The 25,959-nt window shown below is 39.3% G+C and overlaps 1 protein-coding gene across 2 annotated transcripts in view; it reads right to left on the bottom strand.

The window, feature by feature from the left end:
* Nucleotides 1–25,959, bottom strand: part of FHOD3 (formin homology 2 domain containing 3) — a 370,562-nt gene that overhangs the window by 138,804 nt on the left and 205,799 nt on the right. For both annotated transcript variants that reach the window (XM_081344817.1, XM_081344818.1), the window contains exons 13-14: nt 17,228–17,362; nt 15,830–15,880 (exon numbers count right to left, since the gene is read on the bottom strand). In XM_081344817.1, the coding sequence (XP_081200943.1) occupies nt 15,830–15,880; nt 17,228–17,362 (186 nt within the window). The remainder of the gene's footprint in view (nt 1–15,829; nt 15,881–17,227; nt 17,363–25,959) is intronic.

Here is a 25,959-nt window from a genome sequence, read left to right as displayed (position 1 = left end):
ACACTATTTTTTTCCTAAAGACATTAATACTTTTTAGTATGGAAGTTAAAACAGGCTAAAGCGTTTTTGCTGCAGATGTATTTGCTGAAAACATGAATGACTGAGCAAAAAAAAATCATTGTAACTATGTTCATTTTAGAACCCAATCATAAATTGCTAATTATTAAATAATAATATAATAACATAAATAAATTAGTAAATTACTAATTACTAAATATGGGAAATCTGTGATTGGGTTCGTAGAGCAATTTTCTTCTAAAATCTATCCTGTTTTCCTCTCCCTAATCTACAGCAGTTTTGGAGTATGGCCTGCACATTTTTTCCTGATAGAAGACATGGACAATGGATGCACTGCTCCATCTAGAGTATCTGTACTTTACTACATCTAGAAGCTAAGGGATCCTGATTGTTCAGTTTCACTACCTGCAAAGAAGAGAAAAATGATCCAGGGAACTATAGTCAAATCAATCTCATATCATGCCTATATAAATTTAATGGGTCATGAAGAGATTAATCCATAGGCACTTTAAAAACAAATAAGAATGTTCTAGTGTTGTAGATTTTAAGAGAGCTGATTTCAACAAACTAAGTATAGAAAGGATTAAATGGATGAAAATTCTAGAGGAAAAACATTTCCCTGGATTCTTGGGAAGTTCTGAAAAACAAGATATTAAAGGCCAAAACAAAAACAACAACAACTTTATTGATTAGCCCAAACTGTCACCAAAACTTGATAAAAGCAATCCAAAATGGAATTTGATAAAATACAATTTAAAATGGAATTACAATAAAATGCAATTTAAGATGAAATAGTAATAAAATACAAATTTAAGATATAGATAAAATATGATAACATTATATTTCGGAGTCGCCCTTGCAATCTACCCCAATCAGTCCCACATATGCAGATCTTAACTGGATCATTTTGTTTAAATACTGTGCTACGTTAAATGTTATTTTCAAGTTCTGACCGGACATAAGTTATTTTGATATGGGGATCCCAATGGGTCATTTGTTTGCTATATAGACCAAGATACCTGTCTCTCACCCTCTTATACAGACAACAGTCAAATAGGATGTGAGCCAGGTCCTCTACCTCTGCCGCTCCACAAATGCAGAGACGCTCATTGTACAGTATAGCATGAAATCTCCCATATCTGACCATTGTGATAAGCTGTTCGAATCTCGCTCTCGTAAATATCTCCCTAAGATGTTTTGGGAGTTGTAACTTCAAATAACTGTCCACTTGAAAAGTACATTTCTATTTACTCAGCCATTTCAAGTTACCCACCTTACTAAGGATAGCTATATCAGTTTGTGCTTCTATATCCTTAATTCTTTGGCCAACTCTTTTTTTAGATTGTTCTCCTGTTACGCAAGAAACAGGAAGGCCACAGCTTCTTACAAAATTTGTTAGTTTGGTGATCCAGGAGATTTGTGATTGTAGTTTTATTTGCTCTAGTAGGCATAGTTTGGGGAGTCTATCAGTCTGCATTTCATTAACTTTGCACCAGTAGTTATAAGCTCTAATTTTAGACAAAAACAATATTATTGAGAAAGAAAAACAAGAGAAACCTTGCAAGACTAAAATAGTTGCACAATAAGTGAGGGATAAACAACAACAATAATAAAAAATGAACAGAGGATTGTAAATGCAGCAGAATACTAGTAAATAGTCCAAATATGCAAGGATGGAGCTAGCAGGTCTAAGGCCCAGAATCAGCTAAGTCTTGCAATAAATGACAAAAGTAGCAAAAAATAGTTTATTTTCATATGTAAGGATCAAGAAGACAGTCAAGAAAATTGTTGGTCCAGTAGTGGGAAAAGATGCCAAGAGGGTGAGGGGCAACAGGGAGAAGGTAGAACTGCTGAATTTATTTTTTGTATCTGTCTTTACATAAAAGGAAAAATACTCCAATCTGACAAAGGCAGCATTGTGGGAGATGAAAGAGAAATGCAGGTTAAAATAGACAAAGAGTTGGTTAGAGAATACTTAGCTGCTCTAACCGAATTCACATCTTCTGGTCTGGATGATTTATATCCCCGGGTATTGCTGGAACTGGCAGATATGCTCTCAGAAACATTGAATAAAATATTTGAAACTTCTGGAGCCTGGGGGAATGGCCAGAGAATTGAAAAAGATCTGGAATACATTCGAGACATGACCAGAAACTCTATTTAAATCAAACAATAGTCCCTTTTTTATACAAACAAATCAGCTGTCTTTTCAAATATCGATGCTTCAAAAGAATAAAGTGATGTTTCAGAGATGAAGAGCAGGTATGCTGGTCTTCCAGAATATATTATTTGCCCTGGGCCTTCTCTTTATAAGTAAACAAAATCTACATTAACCATTTGGCCAGTATATCTTTGAGATATACAGGCCAAATGGTTAATCTTCAAAACTGAACATTGTACTTTTATTCTTAGAACTTTATACTATTCTTAAAGACATTACATTGCATTGTATTATATTATATTATATTGTAGAATATTTTACCAGATATTTTGTCAAATAAATTTATTTTTTTCTATCATGAAAATGTCCCTCAAATATTTTGAATCTGATTTGCCCTTGTCTCTTCTTTCAGACTTCAAGATAACTTTCTGCTTAAAAAAGTAGAATAAATCCATGAACCAGCTAGTGATAATTAGCTATTTTCCAAATAGAAAACGTAACTATAATAGAGAGATGCAATTTTATGAGGAAAATTAAGATAAGCATTGGTTCTGGAAATAACAACATCCAGATTCAGAAATAACAGAACAGAAGTTAACGGATCAGCACTGATTTATTAAATAAAGTATTCATTGAAGCAAAATTACAAAAAAACTGCAAAAATCTAACTATGATAAAGAAATGGAAGCTTTGCCAGAACTTCTCAGAATGTAGAGGCAAATTGGAAGAGCCAGCAGTAGAGAAAGCCAACATAGCTATTGAATAATTTTCATTTGTAAACTAGGCACTCTCTCCTCCACTTTTTCCCCAGAAAAGAACAAGTTCTCTACCTCAAAAAGAACTGAAACACAGAATAATTGAGTATCTAAAGCAGCACAAAAAGAGCAGAGTAAGGTTTCCTGCATTGAAACAGCTAGTATAAATATTAAAAGATGCCAATACCATAATATCAAATAAAAGCACCATCTCTCTTCAAGGAACAAATCAACTAATGTACAGCATGGCTGCAGTTATAACCGAATACATGGGTTGTAAAATCAATTAAAAAAGAAAAAAAAGCCAAACTGTGCAGCACCAAAATGGAAGATCAGGGTGGAAAATAAGATTAGCATGTTAGGATGAAATGAAAACAAGGTAGAACAGATGAAATAAAATAGTTTGAAAAGCAAGAACACCAAACATTTGATCAAGAAATATATCCTAGAAACAAGGAAGATTAAGAAGCACTGGAAATAATAAAGGAGCAAATAACAGCTGCAGAAACACTGGAAATAATAAAGGAGCAAATACATAGTTACAGCCAAGAAAATAAAAAAGACATAAAACTTGAATTGCACATTATAGATAGAATATCCAATCTGAGTTAAATGTTTCTACCAATCTATCAATGGGGAGATGTAATGAACCAGTCAACACCTGGTACAACTATGGGATAACTCACATAAATACAACAAGAATGCATCTTGGCTAAAAGAGTTAAATACTGGTAAGAATAAAAAGAAGCTGAAATGAAAGAATTAATAATATTAGCAGGAATGATGGAGAAATTACCAAGAATCGATCAACATCAGGTGAAGATGAATTACATAGTTTCTGGCTGAAACATCTGACTGGTCTGCATTCATTTGATTTTGTTAACATCTGATAATGAAAGATGGGGGGGGGCAGTACCAGGCAGCTATAGGCCAATTACCTGCTTGCCAATAATTTTCAAATTGCTAACTGGTGTGAGAGATCTAGTTGAAAACAAGCTGTTTCCACTTGAGCAGAAAGGAAACCTCCAAACAGCAGAGGAAAAAAAGATCAGTTCCTAATTGATCACGTGATTTTGGAAAACTGCAAGAGAAAAAAGACCAACTTGAATGTAGTACGGATTGATTACAAGAAGGCATTTCACTCCCTGCCAGTCAGTAAAAACATCAGAACCTTTGTGCATAGATTGAAAGACACAAATGAAGACATGGTTGATGGTAATAGATTAGGTAAGGTTAATATCAAGAAAGGAATCTTTCAAAGACTCACTGTAGTCACTACTGCTTCTCATTGCACTAGTTTCTCTGTCAACAATACTGAATAAGTCAGGCCATGACTATTAAACATCGAAAATACTTGCCAGGCTATCCCCCTCTTTTACGGGGAAGACCTGAAGCTTATAGAAAAACGTCTATGGAGATTCTCAGTCATCCAGGTCATAGTTATCCCAAAGGTGCTTTTTCATGAGACAACTTGACATCTTATTTTTCTTTGAAGACATTTCGCTTCTCATCCAAAAAGCTTTTTCAGCTCTGACTGGATAGTGGGGAATGGAAGGATTTATACTCCTTGTAGACAGCTGGTCATTTGCATTCTTTTAGAGCACTGGTGTCAAACTCAAATGTGTCACGTGACGTATTGTGACATACGACTTTTTTTGCCTTTGTGGAGCCGGGGTGGGCATTAATCATGGGTCTGCCCTGCTGGACTCTCACAGACAATTATGGCTCGGTTACACTACTCTAGCAAGGATTTATTTGCTCTTAGGGGTACCCCCCTTCCTGGGAGTGACCCGCCTGTTTTTTGATTCCTCCTCTTGATGACGGGCCCAATTATTGGGACCCCGAGAGATGGCTGGGCAGGGACAGGAGCCTCCTTTCCAAATTTAACAAGAGGCCCCTGGTGTGCTTTTTAGCTAAATGTTTTGTGGGGTTAGGGAGGGGGTGGGTTTACAGGTTCGGTTGGAAACTAGGGGGGTTCCACCAACCGTTTCTCAGACCAGGTCGGGGACTGATCGCGCCGTGGTGAGGGTTGGGCTGGGGGCCTACGGGGCCCTGGAGCAGGGTGTGGGATTGCCTATTCCCACAGCGGTAGGGAATGGCTGCAGGTGTATGAACAGAGGGCCACATCAATATCCGGGAGTGCGTCCCCGCTGTCTTCAAGCGGTGATGCGCTCCGACCCTATGATTTCAGCCCGTGGTACCAGGAGCGAGGATGAGCAGCCACCTGAGCTCAGGCTCGTGTATTTTAATGCCAGGTCCGTAATGAATAAAGCACCTCTCATTCGTGAGCTGATTGAGGAGGAGCATGCGAACCTGGCTTGCATCACGGAGACCTGGTTGGGCCCAGAGGGCGGGGTCCCCCTGGTTGATCTTAGCCCATCAGGCTTCCGGGTGCTGCACCAGCCTCGGGCTCAGGGTAGGGGCGGTGGAGTGGCAGTTGTTGTGAGGGAGACCTTATGTCCGCGGGAGGCCACCATAGTCCAGATAGTCGGGTGTGAGTCCCTCCTCCTGAGATGTGGCCCTAGAGCTCAGTTGGGCTTGCTGCTGGTGTACGTTTCGCCTAGTCGCGTAGCAGCAGCCCTGCCTGAGCTTCTCGATATCCTCTCAGGGTTGGTGGTTGAGTTCCCCAAACTTATAGTTTTGGGTGACTTCAACCTACCATCCCTGAGGGGATCATCTGAGTTAGCTCGGGAGTTCATAGCTTCCATGACGGCCATGGACCTGATGCAGGTTATTCAGGGCCCAACTCATGGGGGGGGTGTCACACGCTCGATTTGGTTTTTCTATCCGGACGGTGGTTAGATGATCTCGGGGGGGGGGTCCCCAATTATTACACCCCTGTCATGGACCGATCATCTCCTGCGGTTGGTCTTCCGTTTTGCCACTCCCTGTCGTGGGGTTGCTGAGCCAATAAGATGGTTCCGTCCTAGGCGCCTGATGGACCCTGAGCGTTTCCAAATGGCACTTGGGCCCCCACCTGCCTCCTTTGCGCACAGCTCGGTCGATGCCCTAGTGGGAGCCTGGGAAAGGGCAGCCACAGAGGCACTCAACCAAGTTGTACCCATGCGGCCCTTGACCCGGCGCAGATCCCAATGGGCTCCATGGTTCTCCATGGAGCTCCGGGAGATGAAGCGTCGGAGACGGGGCCTAGAGAGCTGTTGGAGATCCAGCTGATTCGAATCCGACCAGTTACGACTAAGGTCGTTTACGAGAACTTATCTCGCGGCGATGAGGGTGGCAAGGTCTAACCACTTTGCCACCCTCATCGCGTCCGCAGATAATCGCCCGGCCGCCCTGTTTAGAGTAACTCGCTCTCTCCTTAATCAGGAGGTGAGGGAGGAACCCTTGCAGGGTCGAGCCGAGGAGTTTAGTCGATTTCTGTCAGACAAAATCGCTCGGATCCGGACCGGTCTGGACTCTGACTGGGCAGAGTCTGACGATGAGGATACGGGCAGCCTTGTCGATTTAATCTGGGAAGAGTTCGACCCTGTGACTCCTGAAGAAGTGGACAAGATCATGGGGAAGCTGAGCTCCACCACGTGTTTGTTGGACCCGTGTCCCTCCTGGCTGACTTATGCGGCCCGGGATGGGACACGAGGCTGGCTCCAGGCAGTGATTACTGCCTCTTTGAGTGAGGGTTGTTGAGAGCGTGGTGGCGCAGCAGCTCCCTTTGTTCTTGGATGAAGCTGATTATCTAGACCCGTACCAATCAGGTTTCAGGCCCGGGTACAGCACGGAGACGGCATTGGTCGCGCTGGTGAATGATCTCTGGCGGGCTCGGGACAGGGGTTGCTCCTCTGTCCTAGTCCTTTTAGACCTCTCAGCGGCTTTTGATACCATCGACCATGGTATCTTGCTGCGACGTCTCAGGGGGTTAGGAGTGGGAGGCACAGTTCTCCAGTGGTTCTCCTCTTACTTTCTGGGACGCTCGCAGTTGGTGTTGGCAGGGGGGCAGAGATCGACCTTCAGACCTCTCATTTGTGGAGTTCCTCAGGGATCGGTTCTCTCACCTCTCCTGTTCAACATCTATATGAAGCCGCTGGGTGAGATCATTCGTGGTTTCGGAGTTGGGTATCATCAATATGCTGATGATACCCAGCTTTTTATTTCGACCCCGAACCACCCCAGTGATGCCCTCGACGTGATGTCCCGTTGCCTGGAGGCGGTCCGGGTCTGGATGGGGAGGAACAGGCTTCGACTCAACCCTGACAAGACTGAATGGCTGTTCGTGCCGGCATCCCGGGAAATTCCGATTATCCCATCTCTGGCCATGGGGTGGTGAGCTATTACCCCCCGTAGATAGGGTGCGCAACTTGGGGGTCCTTCTAGATTCACAGCTCTCCTTAGAAGAGCATATTGGAGCTGTGACTAGGGGGGGCTTTGCCCAGGTTCGCCTGGTGCGCCAGTTGCGACCCTATCTAGACCGGGATGCCTTGCGTACAGTCACTCATGCGCTCGTGACTTCTCGTCTAGACTACTGTAATGCTCTCTACATGGGGCTGCCCTTGAAGTCCACTCAGAGGCTCCAACTGGTGCAGAATGCAGCCGCGCGAGTTGTGCTGGGAGTTTCCCGATACTCCCATGTTACACCTTTGCTCCGCGAGCTGCATTGGCTGCCGGTTGTCCTCCGGGTGAGATTCAAGGTGTTAGTAATGACTTACAAAGCCCTACATGGCATGGGTCCGGATTACCTACGGCAACACCTGCGGCCGGCGTCATCTTCCCTCCGTCCAGTGCGCTCCCACAGAGAGGGCCTCCTCAGGGTGCCTCCGATCAAAGAATGTCGATTGGTGGCCCCCAGGGGGAGAGCGTTCTCTGTGGGCGCGCCAGACCTATGGAACCGCTTGCCGGTTGAGCTCCGGACGGCCCCCGACCTTCGCTCCTTCCGGTGCGATCTAAAAACGTATCTATTTGAGCAGTCTGACCTGGTCTGATGGGTTAGGGTTGGGATTTTAAACATATCTTAATTATTGTTTTAACCTGGGGCATTATTTAATTTGTTTTTAATTTTTGTATCCTGTTTTGTATTATTGCCCTGTACACCGCCCTGAGTCCTTCGGGAGAAGGGCGGTATAAAAATGCAATAAATAAATAAATAGCCTGCACGTGACGCATCTAGCCCACAGGCCGCCAGTTTGACACCCTTGTATTAGAGAGTTGTTGAGGCCACCTGGTGATTTATCTGTGTCATCAGTCACCTGAGGAGTGCAAATGGGTGTGGAGCCTTCTTGGAACTGCTGAAAGGACTATACTGTAGACTGGAGATAGATGATGTCATATCCCTCCCTGTGTTGAGAAAGGGCTGTTTAATTTTGACATAGATGACCTCTTTGACCCCTCTTTCAAACCAGCAGTCCTCTCTGTCCAAAATGTGGACTTTCCTGTCTTTGAAAGAATGACCTTTGTCTTTTAAATGCAGATGGACTGCTGAATCTTGTCCTGATTGTGCCATGTGTTTATGAAGTGGTTGTTTTGTTTCCCCAACATACATATCTGCACATGGCTCACTGCATTGTACTGCATATACCATGTTGCTCAGTTTGTGTCTGAATATTTTATCCTTGGGGTGGACAAGCTTCTGCCTTAGTATATCTGTGGGTTTGAAATGTGCACATATGTTGTGTTGGCTGTACTCCTAAGCTTTTCCAATATTCTTATAGAATGACAATGTTGCTTCATTTATTGTTCTCTTCTGTTATGGAGGAGCTCTTGCTGTGTCTTTTTTGGGATTTGATGAAGGTCCACTTGGGATAGCCACACGTTCTGAGGATTTCCTTGATGTGTTTTAGTTAACTTCAATATTAAGGCTTCTGTCTTCCTTATTGTGTACTGCACACTCCCGGAAGGCCAGACTATTTTCCTTAACCATTTCATAAACACATGGCACAACATAGGAAAACAAACCATCATCTATCTCCAGTCTACAACACAGTCCTTTCAGCAGTTCCAAGAAGGCTGCACACCCACTTGCACTACTCAGCTGACCTGGATGACTTAGATAAACCTCCAGGATACTCTAAAAGAATGCAAATGACCAGCTGTCTGCAAGGAGTATAAATCCAGTCATTCCCCACCATCCAGTCAGAGCTGAGGAAGTTTTTTGGATGATAAGTGAAATGTCTTCAAAAAAAAAATCCAGTTACCTTGTGAAAAAGCTCTTTTGGGCTACTTATGGAACAATGCTATCTAAAATAGAATCACTGCACAACACTGTCTGTATATAGTATACTGTCAAGATATTGCAATGGATTTTGGACTGGATAAATGTGCCACCCTCAAACTCCATAGAGGAACATGAAGGCTTATTGAAACTTGATAATAGAAATAGAACCACTGCAGACAGTACCAATAGTGATAGGCTCCTTATTTGGAATCTGAAAACATTTGGAAAATATTTCAAATCACTTGAAAATATTGGCATAGACAAAGTCACCATCAGTCAATTGCAAAAAGCAGCTTTATAATTTATATAATATATAAGAACTCTGCCTGTGGTGGGGACTGGGTGGATTGAATAGCTCAGAAGCTGTTATTGCCAATCCCAAGCCTGATAAAGGAGGAGCGTTAGGAGTAGGGCTAGCAACCCTACCCTGTAAAAACCTGACTGTTATGGAAAAAGCAAGTAGAAACCAAAAACCAGACCAAAACCAGCATGTCAACACTGAACCATCCTTGATGATGGTGCAGGATTGCCTGATGCAGGGCTTCATGTTGAGCACAAAAGCTATTACAAGAATACGAAGATGGAATGTACTTACCCTAGCTCAAGTTGGGAAGTTGGCATAACTATTGTATGAATTCAACAATTACCACCTAAATACATTGGTATAAGCAAAATGAGGTGCACTGGCAGAGGTCGAATGATTATTGAGAGAAAAGTCATTGTGCACCCTGGTCATGAAAACCACACATTTGTGGTATTGGATTGATTCTCAGAAAAAAGAGGGCAATTGTGTTGGTTGAGTGGAAGCCTGTTTCCTATCCCACCATGTAAAATTTATCATTATTGAGATCAATGCACCAATGGACGAGACCAAAAAAGCAGATAAAGATGACTTTTATGATCAGCACCAAGAGACGATATTACCAATCATGACATAAAATTGGTTATCTGAGACCTGAATGCCTAGATTGATGGACAATATAGAACAGTGCTCCCCAACCCTTCCGGCTTGGCGGCCTGGAAGGAAAGGGAGCAGCAGGGAAATGTGTGTGCACGCATATGCAAATGGGCGTGCACACGATGGCTGTGCTAGCTTGTGTGCACTTGTGCAAGCAGGCTGCGCACACCCACAGCATGCAATCTGGTGCCCGCACGCATGTGCAAATGGGCTGCTGATGCCTGTGTGATAATGCAAGTGGTGCTAGCATCTCCACACATGCACACATGGGGCTGCTAGTGCCCATGTGGCAGTGCCACCGCAAGTGGGGGGGCCCTCGCCAGCTATTCCCAGGGCCCAGTGGCCAATAGGGCAGTACTGGGCCACAGACTATAGGTTGGGGATTCCTGGCATAGAACATGTCATTGAGCCACACAGTTTGGCTCTACAAATGAATGATAACAGTGAATACCTCACCTTATTTTGCTGTATGAACATTCAATGTATTGGAAACAGTTATTCGCCCACAAGTGCATTCACAAAGCAACATGACAACAAAATTGACTATACAGTGGGACAAAAAAGTATCTAGTCAGCCACCAATTGTGCAAGTTCTCCCACTTAAAAAGATGAGAGAGGCCTGTAATTTTCATCATAGGTGTACCTCAACTATGAGAGACAAAATGGGGGAAAAGAATCCAGGAAATCACATTGTAGGATTTCTAACGAATTTATTTGCAAATTATGGTGGAAAATAAATATTTGGTCAATAACAAAAGTTCATCTCAATACTTTGTTATATACCCTTTTTTGGCAATGACAGAGGTCAAACGTTTTCTGTAAGTCTTCACAAGGTTTGCACACACTGTTGCTGGTATTGTGGTCCATTCCTCCATGCAGATCTCCTCTAGAGCAGTGATGTTTTGCGGCTGTTGCTGGGCAACACGGACTTTCAACTCCCTCCAAAGGTTTTCTATGGGTTGAGATCTGGAGACTGGCTAGGCCACTCCAGGACCTTGAAATGCTTCTTACAAAGCCACTCCTTCATTGCCCGAGTGGTGTGTTTGGGATCATTGTCATGCTGAAAGACCCAGCCACGTTTCACCTTCAATGCCCTTGCTGATGAAAGGTGGTTTTCACTCAAAATCTCACGATACATGGCCCCATTCATTCTTTCCTTTACACGGATCAGTCATCCTGGTCCCTTTGCAGAAAAACAGCCCCAAAGCATGATGTTTCCACCCCCATGCTTCACAGTAGGTATGGTGTTCTTTGGATGCAACTCAGCATTCTTTCTCCTCCAAACACGACGAGTTGAATTTTTACCAAAAAGTTTCACTTCGGTTTCATCTGACCATATGACATTCTCCCAATCCTGTTCTGGATCATCCAAATGCTCTCTAGCAAACTTCAGATGGGCCCGGACATGTACTGGCTTAAGCAGGGGGACACGTCTGGCACTGCAGGATTTGTGTCCCTGGCAGCGTAGTGTGTTACTGATGGTAGCCTTTGTTACTTTGGTCCCAGCTCTCTGCAGGTCATTCACTAGGTCCCCCCGTGTGGTTCTGGGATTTTTGCTCACCGTTCTTGTGATCATTTTGACCCCATGGGATAAGATCTTGCGTGGAGCCCCGGAACGAGGGAGATTATCAGTGGTCTTGTATGTCTTCCATTTTCTAATAATTGCTCCCACAGTTGATTTCTTCACACCAAGCTGCTTGCCTATTACAAATTCAGTCTTCCCAGCATGGTGCAGGTCTACAATTTTGTTTCTGGTGTCCTTCGACAGCTCTTTGGTCTTGGCCATAGTGGAGTTTGGAGGGTGACTGTTTGAGGTTGTGGACTGGTGTCTTTTATACTGGTAACAAGTTCAACCAGGTGCCATTCATACAGATAACGAGTGGAGGACAGAGGAGCCTCTTAAAGAAGTTACAGGTCTGTGAGAGCCAGAAATCTTGCTTGTTTGTAGGTGACCAAATACTTATTTTACCGAGGGATGTAATTCATTAGAAATCCTACAATGTGATTTCCTGGATTCTTTCCCCCCATTTTGTCTCTCATAGTTGAGGTATACCTATGATGAAAATTACAGGCCTCTCTCATCTTTTTAAGTGGGAGAACTTGCACAATTGGTGGCTGACTAAATAATTTTTTGTCCCACTGTATATACATTTGTAGGGAGTGGCTCTTGGTACTGCTTGATGTACGCATCTAGTGAGGTGCAGATGTGAACTCAGTCCATTACCTGGTCATGGCATCACTCCTACTCAAGTTCATGAAAATATGATGCCAAACAGCATGTCCTTTTGCAGCCCAGAAATTGGAGGATGATGCCAGTTCCAACTTACATTGACCAACACATTTCAACAGCTATTGCAAGACAGTGTAGACATTGAAGACATTTTAAACAGGCCATTGTCAACAATGCCAACATAATAGAATGACAACAAGGTTCATAGACAGAACAATGGATTCAAGATGTTATCTGGAATCTCATTGACAAACACAAGATTGCAAAACATCAAAGAGATCAGACACTGAAAGAACAGCAGCAGAGGACAAATACAGAGAACTGGACCACCAGGTTAAGCAGAGTTGCTGGGCTGATAAGCGCATGTGGCTGGAAGGCAAGGGTACAAGTAGCAGCAAATAGGAATAATATAAAGATATTATACATATTGTTTGTGATCTAACCAATGTGAGTAGGAGTCTTAATGTTCCTATTAAAAAGAATGGAAAATATTTGCTCACAAGGGAAGAACAAGAGATGAGATTCAAAAAACCTTGAATCAGTCAACCCCTAGTATAATCTATGATTTCAGTAATGGCGATTCCATTGGATTAATGGACATTGAACTGGACATGACTACAGCCTAAAGTTCTACGTGCACTGTAGAATAATAGTGCATTTTAGCGCACTGAAGAATAATAAAACCCCTGGTGTAGACCAGATCCAGTGGAACTCTTGAAAGCTGGCAGAGATAATCTGGTAATGGAGATGACCAGGTTGTTAAACATGTGTTAGTGCATACAATGCATTCCCGATAATTGGCAGAAGGGAATTATTATTAAGCTTCCCAAGAAAGGGAAGTGATTATAATAACTGACATATCACTCTTCTTTCCATATCTGGCAAAGTGTTCTCAATCATTCTCCTTAGGTACCTTCAAGAAGCAATTAGTAAAATGCTGCAGGAGGAACAGGTTGAGTTTCTTTGCGGCCGCTCATGCCCTGAACAAATTCTCATGCTATGCAACATTATTGAGCAATACATCACTTCCAGAGACCACTTGCCATAATTTTTATAAATTTCAAGAATGTTAGAACTATCTGTGGAGCATCTTTAGAAAATCTCTACCATAACAGCAGTTGCTGTGTAAAGTCGATTTTGGAGTCACCAACTTTTTCAACATTTATATTGGTATTACACAGAGCTGCATTTTACCACCCTTTTTGTTTCTCCTTGCCATACTTTGTTTTGCAGAAAGCAATAAATTGATTAAATGCTGGAATTCCCTGAAAGAATTATACAAAGCTCACAGACCTTGATTTTGCTGACAACGTTGATTTGTTGGCAGAAATTAGCGCCTCCTTGCAGGATATGACTACCAACTCAGAGATTGAAACTAGAAAAGCAGGACTATGTATTAGTGTGGATAAGAGCAAAATCATATTGATTGGGAGTCACCCTCTTAACACATTAATCACAACTGGCCAATGGCCAACAGAACATGACCAACAGTTTAGATACTTCAGTAACATCTTATCACAAGATGGCAGCACAGATGTATATGTAAAACACAGAACTGTTAAAGCTTCAGCAATATACCAGCACGACTTTTGATCAACTCCAAAAATAAACAGGAAGACCAAGTTACATCTTTAGAAGACAATCATTGTACCAACAGTGATCTACACTAGTGAAACATGGGCGATAACAGCATGCACAGCACAAAATCTCACTATGTTCCATCAATGTTGCCTACAGAGAATTCTGGATGTCATTAGTGTCACCAATGAAGAAATTTTATAGGAAGTTGCAGGCCATTGTGATGAAACGTCGAATGCATCTAACTGGTCATATTCTTTGCCTGACACAACATCAATGCCCAAAAAATGCTGTATGATGGGAGCTGCCAGAGGGAAAGCAGACATGGGGCAGACCATGCAAAATTTGGCATCAGAAGTTAAAAGATGACTTGTGGACAGTGGACATCAAATGGGAAGATGCTGAAGATGCTGCTGCAGATAAGATTCATTGCAAGAAGCTTGTTGCTTTATGCATGTCACACAAAAAGAACCTATGATGATGATAATATAATAAATCCTGACCCAGTTTGAACCATAACAGGGATCAGAAGACAAAAATGAAATGATAGTAAACCGTGCTTTGCACCCAAAAGTGATAATGATCAGCTGAGTTTGTTAAGAAGTAAAAGGACTTCTACAGGTGAAAACAAACTGGAGAGGAAGAATTTACAGAATAACACAGTTGGAAGGTATCTTGGAGATCTTCTAGTCCAACCCCCTGGTCAAGCAAAAGACCTATTATTTCAGACAAAAGGTTGTCAAGTGTCTTTTTAAAATCCTCCAGTGATGAAGCACCCATAACTTCTGAAGGCAAGCCGTTCTACTGATTAATTGTTCTCACTGTCAAGAAATTTCTCCTTAGTTCTAGGTTGCTTCTCTCCTTGGTTAGTTTCCAACTATTGCTTCTTGTCTTGCATTCTGGTGCTTTGGAAAATAGGATGACCTCCTCTTCTTTGTGGCAGCCCCTCAAATATTGGAACACTGCTATCATGTCTTCCTTCTTTTCACTATACTAGACATAACCGATTCCTGTAATCATTTTTTTTATATTGTGGTGACCAAAATTGGATGCAGTATTCCAAGTATGGTCATATTAAGGCTGTGTAAAGCAGTACTAATACTTCATGTGATCTTGATACTATCACTGTATTACAGCCCCCCTCCTCCCCTTGGAGCTGTTTATATTCTTAAATGTTTTACCTTAATAATCCTTAAATTCTTGGTTAGAATTTGAATTACTAAATTTCCACCAGCCTTAGATTGTCAGTCTAATTGTAGATTACCCACAGATAATAATGACTATGGCAAAAGAAAACAAAGATAATTTCAATAGCGATGAGTGTCTTGAGTGAAATTCTAACACATCTGGAGCACCACTTGAATACCTTGAGCAGTTACCTTCAGTCAATTGCAAAAGGTAGTTTTATTTGGAACAGCTTACATCCAACAACAGTACATTTAATATTATTAAACAACCTCTGCCTTTCTTAGCTCCTTGGGAAGAACTCAATAGGTGGACAAGAATGCTGAATCTAGGCTAAATAACTGGCTGACTGCAGTCAATCATAATAATGGAATTTAAAAAACAAAAGTGATCCAATCCACTTTGGAAGTTGACTGTGCCTACTTTGGGAATATGGCCCTTAGCACTGCATTCAATGGTTCTTGAGCTAATGAAAGTTGAGCATCCATGGTTGAAAAGATAAATGAATAGACATTTTTAGAGGCAACATTGCATCCATCACTTGTACAACAAGATATGGCAATGAGGGTGAACAGATACTAAGGACCCAGCTAGCTCATGTATTGTTTTTGTCAAGTTTTCAGTAATTACTTTTCTGATTCTTTGTATATAACAATTTTTATGCATGTCTGTATTATGTCCTTTTATAAGTTTACTTAGAAGTGTATTTATAGAATCATGCACCTCTTAATAGTGGATATAAGAAATGCAAAGCAGCCAAAAGCAGGAGCTAAGTACAAACCTCTCTTCTCTTGCTTGTCTCAGCTCTTCTCTTTTATCTAGATAATGTTGACTAAAAAAAGAGATATGCAGAAAGTTACAGGTAAAATAAAAAAAACCAAGAAAGAAGAAAACTTAAGCAAGAAACAAAGGAACAACAAATGAAACAAAAGCAGCTAAATCTTTGGTAAATTTCTACAAGAAAACATAGCATGATTTGAATATACTCTCTTATACCCTATTGCGTTTTCTTCCAATGGCTTGGTCACTAAATGAAATGGCTGCCAAGTAAATAGTGGCTGAGGGACAGAAATGCCGAGAAGATCATTGGTTGCTGCCTTCTCATTTGGATCAAGTACTTTCTACAATATCCTATGCTGAACTTTTTTTTTTTTGCCCCTTCACGGGGTGGAAACATTGCTTAAATAAGCTGTCCCTGAGATGCAATGCGGCCATTTCTAAAACATGCTAACTTTAAGTTAACAAGCTTAGGTCTGAGACTTTAATTAATTAAAATCCTTTGGCCTGTTCCAACTATTGCCTAAAATTGACAGGCCTTAATCAGTTTCATAGTAAAGTCTTTTGTTATCCTAAATGTATAGATTAGTTGGAAAATAAAATTTTGTATTATTGTTTACTACTATTTTATTTGCGAATGATTGCAAATTGAGATAAATGCTAAATGAAGTGTGCCTGCACAAGTGAGTTAAACTGAAGTCTTTAGCACTGATAGAAATAAAGCTTCTTAAACTTTCTGTGTAAGCTAAAGTCGCTTTACTCTTTTCTAATATAACTTTGAATACTAACATAAAATAATGTAAAGTATAACATCTACCATGTACAATGTCATTCCTATTTCAATTTAGTTATTTGTGAAGACAGAAAAAAATCAATTTATTGTTATACCATACAATGAAATATGAAACCAGATAGCCATGCCATGCCTTGAAGGAATGCTTTGCTTTGAATGAAGCATCCCTGGGAACTGGCTATGTGGAATGACATGATTCCCTTGATTCTAAAAGAGAAGCAAAGTGACTATGTTTACTTCCTCTCACTCTGGTTTAGAGCTCTTCTTAGTCTGCTCTTGGAGAAGACTAAAGCTGCATGGCACTGTGAATGAAAAATGACCAGCCTGGAATTCCCTTGGTGCACATTGAAAGTCTTCTAGGTTAGATAGTTATGGGAAATTGGGAAAGAGAAAGGAGTTGCTGTTTCATTTTCTTGCTGAAAACTGGAATAATTGTTTTGAAGAGTATCTTCTCTTTTCAAAATGTTCAGAGAAAGGATTTAAGAGCTCGTTAAATTATGCAATTAAATGGAAAAATACAAATCAATGTGGAGATGCTAACAGGCAGCCAATATTTTTTAATTCTATTATATTCATTAAGGTAACAATGATTAAATAATTGTTGCTTACTTGAATTTATTTCTCTCTTCACGTTCTATTCTTTGCAGCCTCTCCTCTCTCTCCTGACGTCTCCGTTCTCTTTCTACTGCCAAGGACTCTTGGTGTTGCCTATATGATGATGTAAGGAGACCGCCTAAAGATGTCCTATAGGTGAAGTCGAAATATTTAAATAAGGAAAGTGACTTAAGTATATTAAGAAAAGTAATTCTATACTTTTTGCTAAGTCATTACACATTACTTCACAAATTTAATAGAGAATTAATGTTCCTATTTCTTTAATATTCATTCCACATGAATAATGTAATATTTAATTGTATTTCCAAAAATAATTAACTCTTGTATGAAGCAATATATAAGTCTAAGTGCTTTTGCTATTGTTATTATATAGATTTGGCCAGCAATTTGATGGAAGTTACCAATTATCTGGTGCGTGAGGCTTAAAAAACATATCTTCAAATCTATATTATCACTATAGTTTTAAGTTGTTTAAGTTGTTTTGAGTTCTAACACATCCATTCAATCATTATCAATTGTGGATTCAATAAGATAATACAAACACTGGACGAGGTAAAAATGTACATGTTCAGTAGTCACTTTGTCTTCTATATGCTGTCCATTACAGTAATGTTTTAAAAAGTTTGTGAGCCCTGTTGAATTTTCAATATTTCTACTTAAATGTGATCTGGATATGTTTATGAAGATTCTTGGTCATCCAGGTCATAGCTGTGTCAAAGGTACTTTTTCAAAAGGCAATTGGACTACTTTTTAAGGAAGAAGACATTTTGCTTCTTATCCAAGAAGCTTCATCAGTTGTGACTGGATGATGGGGGAATGGAAGGATAGGTTCTGACAGTTATGATTGGAGGGTGGGAGGATGAAAGGATTGCATTTCTTTGCAGTCATCTGGTCCTTAGCACTTTCTCTGAGAACAATTGAGGCCACTTTGGGGATTATCTGTGCCCTCATACTAATCTGAGGTAAAGGTAAAGGTTCCCCCACATATGCGTGCTAGTCGTTTCCGACTCTAGGGGCCGGTGCTCATCTCCGTTTCAAAGCTGAAGAGCCAGCGCTTGTCTGAGGATGTCTCCGTGGTCATGTGGCTGGCATGACTAGATGCCAAAGGCGCATGGAACGCTGTTACCTTCCCACCGTAGTGGTCCCTATTTTTCTACTTGCATTTTTACGTGCTTTCGAACTGCTAGGTTGGCAGAAGCTGGGACGAGTAACAGGCGCTCACTCTGTTAAGCGGCACTTGGGATTCGACCCGCCAAACTGCTGACCTTCTGATCGACAAGCTCAGCGTCTTAACCCACTGAGCCACCGCGTCCCTAATCTGAATCAGAATGCAAATGGTTGTGGAATCTTGGAATTGCTGAAAAAACAAACCACTTCACAAATGCATGGCACAACATAGGACAACAAACCCATCAGGACAACACTCAGTGGTCCAATCTGCATTTAAAAGACAAAGTTCGTTCTTTTGAAGACAGCAAAGTCCACATTTTTTATACAGAGGATTACTGGTTTGAAAGAGGGATAAAGAGCCCATCTATGTTAGAACTGAACAGCCCTCCATCAACAGAGGGGGAGGAATACAAAGCCACCTATATCCTGTCTACAACACAGTCCTTTCAGCAGTTCTAAAAGATTCCACAACCATTTGCACTTGATTACACTTTTGCACTTTTAAGCCCCATACTGTATTATGGTGCTATACTATGTCTAGTTTAATGAAGAAAAGGATGAGGGGTGACATGATAGCAGTGTTCCAATATCTCAGGGGTTGCCACAAAGAAGAGGGAGTCAAGCTATTCTCCAAAGCACCTGAAGGCAGGACAAGAAGCAATGGATGGAAATTAATCAAGGAGAGGAGCAACCTAGAACTAAGCAGAAATTTCCTGACAGAAAAATTAATCAGTGGAACAACCTGCCTCCAGAAGTCGTGAATGCTCCAACACTGGAAGTTTTTAAGAAGAGACTTACCATTTATTTATTTATTATTTTGACTTCTATACCGCCCTATTCCCGTAGGACTCATTTGTCGGAAATGGTGTAATGTTTCCTACCTGAGCAGGGTGTTGGACTAAAAGACCTCAAAGGTTGTTGTTATTATTATTATTATTATATTATTATTATTATCTGTACACAGATTTATTGTCAAACTCATTCAGTGTATAGTCAATTATTAGATTGCATCAGAATCATATCATCATAGAGTAATCTCATATAACCTGTAATTCTCAAATGTCATGTAATTCTATCTCTTGCTCAGTGCAAGATCTGCTAAAGCATTTTGAGCAGATGGCTAAATAGCCTGATTGAAAACCTCCAAATCAGATGGACACACTATTTTATAATGAATCCCATTCCATGGATTGCTAGGTATTATCTGAAAACCTCATCTAATACTCAATCCAGATTGCAGTTTCAATCATTAGTTCACATTGGCCTCAATGGGGCAATAAAGAAGACTATTGTATTGACCTATATGTTTCAGATCGCTCATATTAGTCCATTTTAGATGTTCTACTCCATAATGGATGTATAAGGAAGACAGAAGATAGCTCATCAAATTTAGAAGAAGTCTTGTGCACATTCAGTACACTCAAATAATGAACTTGATCAGATAAGAGGTATTGAATAATACGTACATGCAGATTTCAACTTGGAAATTCATAGTAAATGTCACAAAAACAGCACAAGCTTAAATATAGGTAGTTAAACATTTAAATTATTTGTTATCAATATTTAATTTTTAATCCTGGCTTTATTACTTTTCAAGTAACTTAAGACAGCAAATATACGTAATACTGTACTCCTTCCTCCTTCTATTTTCCCCACAATAACAACCCTGTGATACTAAAGAAACTCACTGTATTATATTTGTACCCTTAGATTAGCCTAAAGGGACATTATATTCTGACAATTTTTGAATTAAGTTATCTAAAATCTGCTAATTTAAAGGTTTCATAAAATATCTTGAATCCATTACTCTTTTTTTAAAAAAAAACCTATTAGTTTTTATAGGGTTAAAAAGGAAGGTAGGGAAATGGGGATTTGGGATAGGGTAGAGGAAAGGGTAAGGGTAAGGGTTGGGGTTTCCCCCAATAACATTCAATATTTGGCAAACAGCATGTTGTCTGAGTAAATATATATAAATAAAGATAATGAGGCTAACAATAACACTGATAGATATCATAAATTATCAAAAACAATACTAAATTTTCAATGTATGATAACATTCTTAGTCAAATAAATTCAAAGTTGCATATCACATTCCTTTCTCTCTAACTCGTTTATCTAGCCATTGATAAAATTTATTCCAAGTTCTGTAATAAACTGAATGTTCTTTCTCTTTAATCTCTAAGGTTAATAAATCCATTTCTGCACAATCCAATATTTTCTTAATTAATACTTCTTCAGTCGGTGACTTTTAATTTTTCCAATATTGGGCATACATAATTCTCGCTGCTGTCAATACATGTAACATTAAGTATCCGCTCTCCTAATCATAATTAGGGCCTATCATTCCTAAGAGAAACAATTCTGGTTTAAATTCTATTTGTTTTTTAATCATCTTCTCTAACCATACATGTATCTTAAGCCAAAACCTTTTTGCTTTAGGACCTGTCCACCAGATATGATAATAAGTACCTGGTCTTTGCTTACATTTCCAACAAACATTTGAAGTATTTTTAAACATTTTAGCTAGTCTCACTGGTGTCATGTGCTATCTATAAAACATTTTATACAAATTTTCTTTATATGATACAGCTTTGTTTAATCTAATATTTCTATCCCATAGCTTTTCCCATTCTTCAAGCTCTATATTATGACCAACATTTTTTGCCCATATTATCATTTTTTCTTTAACTTGTTCCTCCTCCATCTTTAAGTTAAGCAGTAATCTATAGAAGACCTATTTATTTGAACAAGCCGGCCTGGCCTGATGGGGGATGTGTTGGGGTTTTTATTGCGGTTTTTTATACTATTATTTATTGTTTTAGCTCGGGTTTATATTTAATTCTATTTTAACTTTTGTACTTGGTATTTTATATGTGCCCTGTTCACCGCCCTGAGTCCTTCGGGAGAAGGGCGGTATACAAATATAATAAACTTAAACTTATAGAGTTTTTTAATCAGTTTTTCATCTGTTTTTAACAATGTAAGATCAAGTTCTGTCTGTTCCTTATATAGAGCCCCATTACTTTCATGTCTTTTTCATATCTCGATTGAATTGGTGGAGCAGTGGGCTAATGCCTCCTTAAGTAACACCAGCTGCCTGCAATTAGTGCAGGTTCGCGTCCCACCAGGCTCAAGGTTGACTCAGCCTTCCATCCTTCCGAGGTAGGTAAAATGAGAGGACCCAGATTGCTGACTTTGTAATAATGCCGCTTGGGGTGTGTGTGAAAGCCCTAATAAGCAGGCATATACATACAATGAAGGCTACTGCTAAGCTTGTAAGCCACCCTGAGTCTTAGGAGAAGGGCGGGATATAAATGGAATTAAAATAAATAAAAATAAATAAAAATTTGTAGATATGGCCACCATGGTAAGTCAATACCTTGTTGTACGTCTTGTCTAGATTTCAATCTTCCTTCATTATCCAGTAAGTCTTTATATGTTACAAGTTTATCATAGTTAATTAAGTTTGGGTAAGCAAAAGCTTCCATTGTTGAGAGCCATTCAGGTATCTTAGTATAATTTTTTTCTTTTGTTTTTCCCCATTCTAAGAGAAGTGCATTTCTTATAGCATGGTTCTGAAAATATCTATTTGCTTTATTCTTTCCATACCACAGAAAGGCATGCCAGCCAATCTGCAGGTTATGCCCCTCTAGGTATAGTAATCTTTTGTCTCTAAGTGTTATCCATTCTTTAATCCACATTAAAATAGCTGCTTGGTAATATAACTTCCAGTCTGCAAGTCCAAATCCTCCCCTTTCTCTAATGTCCTGTAGCAATTTCACTTTAATTCGTGCTTTCTTCCCTTGCCAAACAAATTTCAAAATTATGGTATTCAGTTCATCAAAGAAGGCTTTTTCTAATTTTACTGGAATGGTTTGAAATAAAAAGAGTATTTTTGGTAAGATATTCATTTTAACTGTAGCTATTCTCCCCAATATTGACAGTTGGAGATTTTTCTAAGTCCAGTTTTATTTGTTTTAATAGTTTTGTATAGTTGTCCTCTTTCAGTGTTATACATCTTGCTGTTAAATAAATTTCCAAGTATTTAACTTTTTTAACTATTTGAAGATTTGTTTTTCTTGCAAGTTACATTTTCTGTTTTTCTGTTAAGTTCTTTGTCAAAACTTTGGTCTTTTCACTGTTTATTATCAGGCCTGCGACCTCACCATATTGTTCTATTGTGGTTAGTTTTGTGCTTGTTTCCAGAGGTTCTTCCAGTATAAAGACCAAGTCATACGCGAATGCCTGCAATTTATATTTTTCACCCTTTATCTCCAGTCCTTTGATCTCAAAGTCTTGTCTAATATTTCTGTTCAATACTTCCAATGTTAATATGAATAGCAATGGTGATAAAGGACATCCTTGTCTTGTGCCCTTTAATAATATCAAAGTTTTCTGTATGGTCTCCATTTATAATTACTCTAGCAGTCTGTTTATCATAAATTGCATTCATGAAGTTTTCTCCAAAATCCATTTCCAAAAGTTGCTGAAACATAAATTGCCAATTTAAGTTATCAAACGCCTTTTGCGCATCACGAAATATCAAAGCCATCTGTTTGCCTGGGTGGGCCTCATAATACTCTAAAACATCTAAGATTGTTCTTAAATTGTTTTTTATCTGTCTTTTAGGCAGAAAGCCATTTTGATATGTGTGTATAAATTCAATCAAAAATTTCTTAATTCTTTCTGCCATTATCGAAGCGAAAAGTTTATAGTCTACATTTAGCAATGAAATTGGTCTATATTTTTTTATATGTATCAAATCTACATCTTCTTTGGGAATTAAAGTGATATTAGCTTCAGTCTATGTCTTTGGTATTTTGGTTTTCAGAAGAGTTTCATTACAAAGTTATTTCAAGATTGGAGTAAGCACGTTTTGTAACGCAATGTGGTATTCTGCAGGCAGTCTGTCTGGCCCCGGAGTCTTGTCCTTTTTTTGCCTTTTTATAGCTTCTATAGTCTCCATCATTGTTATTGGTTTGTTCAATATATTTCAGATATTCTGAGGAATTTTCGGTAGATTTGCTTTTATTAAATACTGCTCCTATTTTTTCCTTAGAAATTTCCTTTGCTTTATAAAGTGTCTCATAATATTCTTTCACAATTTTTCTCATTGCATCATTTTGAAACTGTATTTCTCCTTTTGTATCTTGGAGTTTCTTTATTATTTTCTTTTCTTTTTCCTTTCTCAATCTATATGCTAGCCATTTTCCCGGCTTGTTAGCATTTTCCAAAAAGTTCTGTTTGGCCCGTTTGATCTCTTGAACCATTAATTCCATCTCAGCTAAATTTAATTTGTGCTTTATTATTTCCATTTGTTTCTTGAGTATTAGTTTATCTGGATCTATTTGTAATTCTAGTTCTAGTTTTCTAAGTTCCTCCCTCAGCTTTAATTGTAGTTGTTTCTTTTCTTTGTTCTTCTTAGCAATATAAGTTATGGCCAGGCCTCTAAAGTATGCTTTGGCAGTGTCCCAAACATTTTGAAGTGATGTTTCTTCCTTCTTATTGATTTTAAAGAAAAATTCCATTTCCTTTATTGCTAATTGCAGGAATTCTTTGTCCTTCATTATCAATGTATTTAGGGACCATCTAGGTTTCTTAATTCCTTTCCATATCATTTTTATTGGATTGTGGTCTGCCCAGTCATTGGTTTCAATTTCCGCCTCTTGGATCATCAGTTTCAGGTCCAACGACATCCATATCATGTCAATTCTTGACCATGATTTATGTTTATTCGAGTAAAATGTATATTGTAGTTTCTCTGGGTTTTTCTCTCGCCATATATCTAAAATACTAAATTCTTCTATCATTTTTGAAAATGCTTTAGGTAGTAAATTTCCTCCTTTCTGTCCTTGTTTAGCACTTTTATAGTCCAAGGTTCCATCTACTATTGCATTAAAGTCTCCCATTATACAAAGGTTTTGGTAATTTGAGTAATATTTTCTTATATAGTTCAAGATAAAATTGTTCTTGTTTGTCATTAGGTGCATATATTCTAATCATTAATATCTGCTTTTGGTCCATCATAATTTCAACCATTAAAATTCTCCCCTCATCATCTGCATAAATTTGTTTTAGGCATCATCTTTTCTTTGATATAAAAAGCTACTCCTCTTTTCTTTTGAGATGACGCTGTAAAGTTTGCCGATTTTTGGGTGTTCTAACATTTTGATATGTTGTCTCTTAATATGGGTTTCTTGAAGACAAATTATATCCATTTTTAATTTTTGTAAACATGTAAACATTTTCCTCCTTTTGGAGGGAGAGTTTAAGCCATTGATATTTATTGATAAAATCCCAATTTCTTCCAACTTTTTCAATTATATCTGGGTCTTAATCTCCTAGTCGATCTTATCTGCCTCTGGTCTCTTGGTCTTGCACCCTCTTCTGGATAGGAGTATGTAGTTTTAGTGTCTTTGGTTTCTTCTCTTACTCTTTGATCTGTCTCACTTTCCACTTGCGCTTCGTCTTGTTTCTTGGATTCCAAGTCATCTCTCTCCAGAAAGGCTCTGTGGCTATCAAAGAACTCCAATGTTTTAAGTATCCAATCTGTATCTTTTCGTATCCCAGTAGATTAAGATCCCTTCTGGAATCAACCATCTGAAGTTCACTCCTTTTTCAACAAGTTTCTTAGTTAAAAAGTGTTACTCTCTTCGAGCCTCTCTTATCCTTCTAGGGATTTGCTTGAGAACCACAATTTCTTTTTCTTTGTATTTCAGCGGTTCATCTCTTACTTTTCTCGGGATCTCATCTCTTGTAGCTCTTTTTAAAAATCTGACATGCACTTCTCTGGGCACCTTATTTCTTCTAGCATAGTTGGAGTTAACACGATATACCTGGTCCATTTCCCCTGCCATTTGTGACTTCCCAAATCCGAGTACGTCTGCCAGCAACTCTGTCATCAGTTCTAAAGGATCCTCTTCCTTGTCTTCCTGTATATTTTGAAATCTTAAAAAGTATGATGCTCGCTCCATTTCTATAACAGCCAAAGAATCTTCCAGTTCTCCATTAATTTGCATCAGTTTTTGGTTTTCATCTTTCAGGTCTACCAGTTTCTGGTCCACCTCCATTGACTTGTGTTCCATTTTTTGGATTCTTTGTTGATTTTCTGCAATTGTCTTTTTAAATTCTTCCATTTGAGTCTATATTAATAATTCTTTGGTTCATTTTTTCTAAATCACTTTTCAATTCTTCATGATTTTTAGATGCTGTAGCAGACTGGGCAGCATTAGCATACTGGATTGCTTGTAGAATTGCTTGCGTGTCCTTCTGTTGGGTATTGGTCTTCTCCTGTTCTAACATTGTAGTAATTGGTTTGTGGTAGACTGGGCTTGCAGAAGTTGAAGCCGGGGCAGAAGAGCCTTTTTTTCCAAGTTTGGATAAGTTAGAAGTACTCATCTTTGTCTTCAAGATGTATGGTATCTCTGCGCAATACAGATTTTATAATCCAATAGTCTCCTAATGGTTAGGAGAGAAGAACCATAAAAGTGGTGGAGTAGTGGGCTAATGCCTCCTTAAGTAACACCAGCTGCCTGCAATTAGTGCAGGTTCGCATC

The sequence above is a fragment of the Vipera berus genome, assembly GCF_964194415.1.
Source record: "Vipera berus genome assembly, chromosome: Z".
In the NCBI taxonomy this organism is placed as follows: Eukaryota; Metazoa; Chordata; class Lepidosauria; order Squamata; family Viperidae; genus Vipera; species Vipera berus.
The sequence above is the reverse complement of the archived record's forward strand: the minus strand, read 5'-3'. Positions and strand labels throughout refer to the sequence as shown.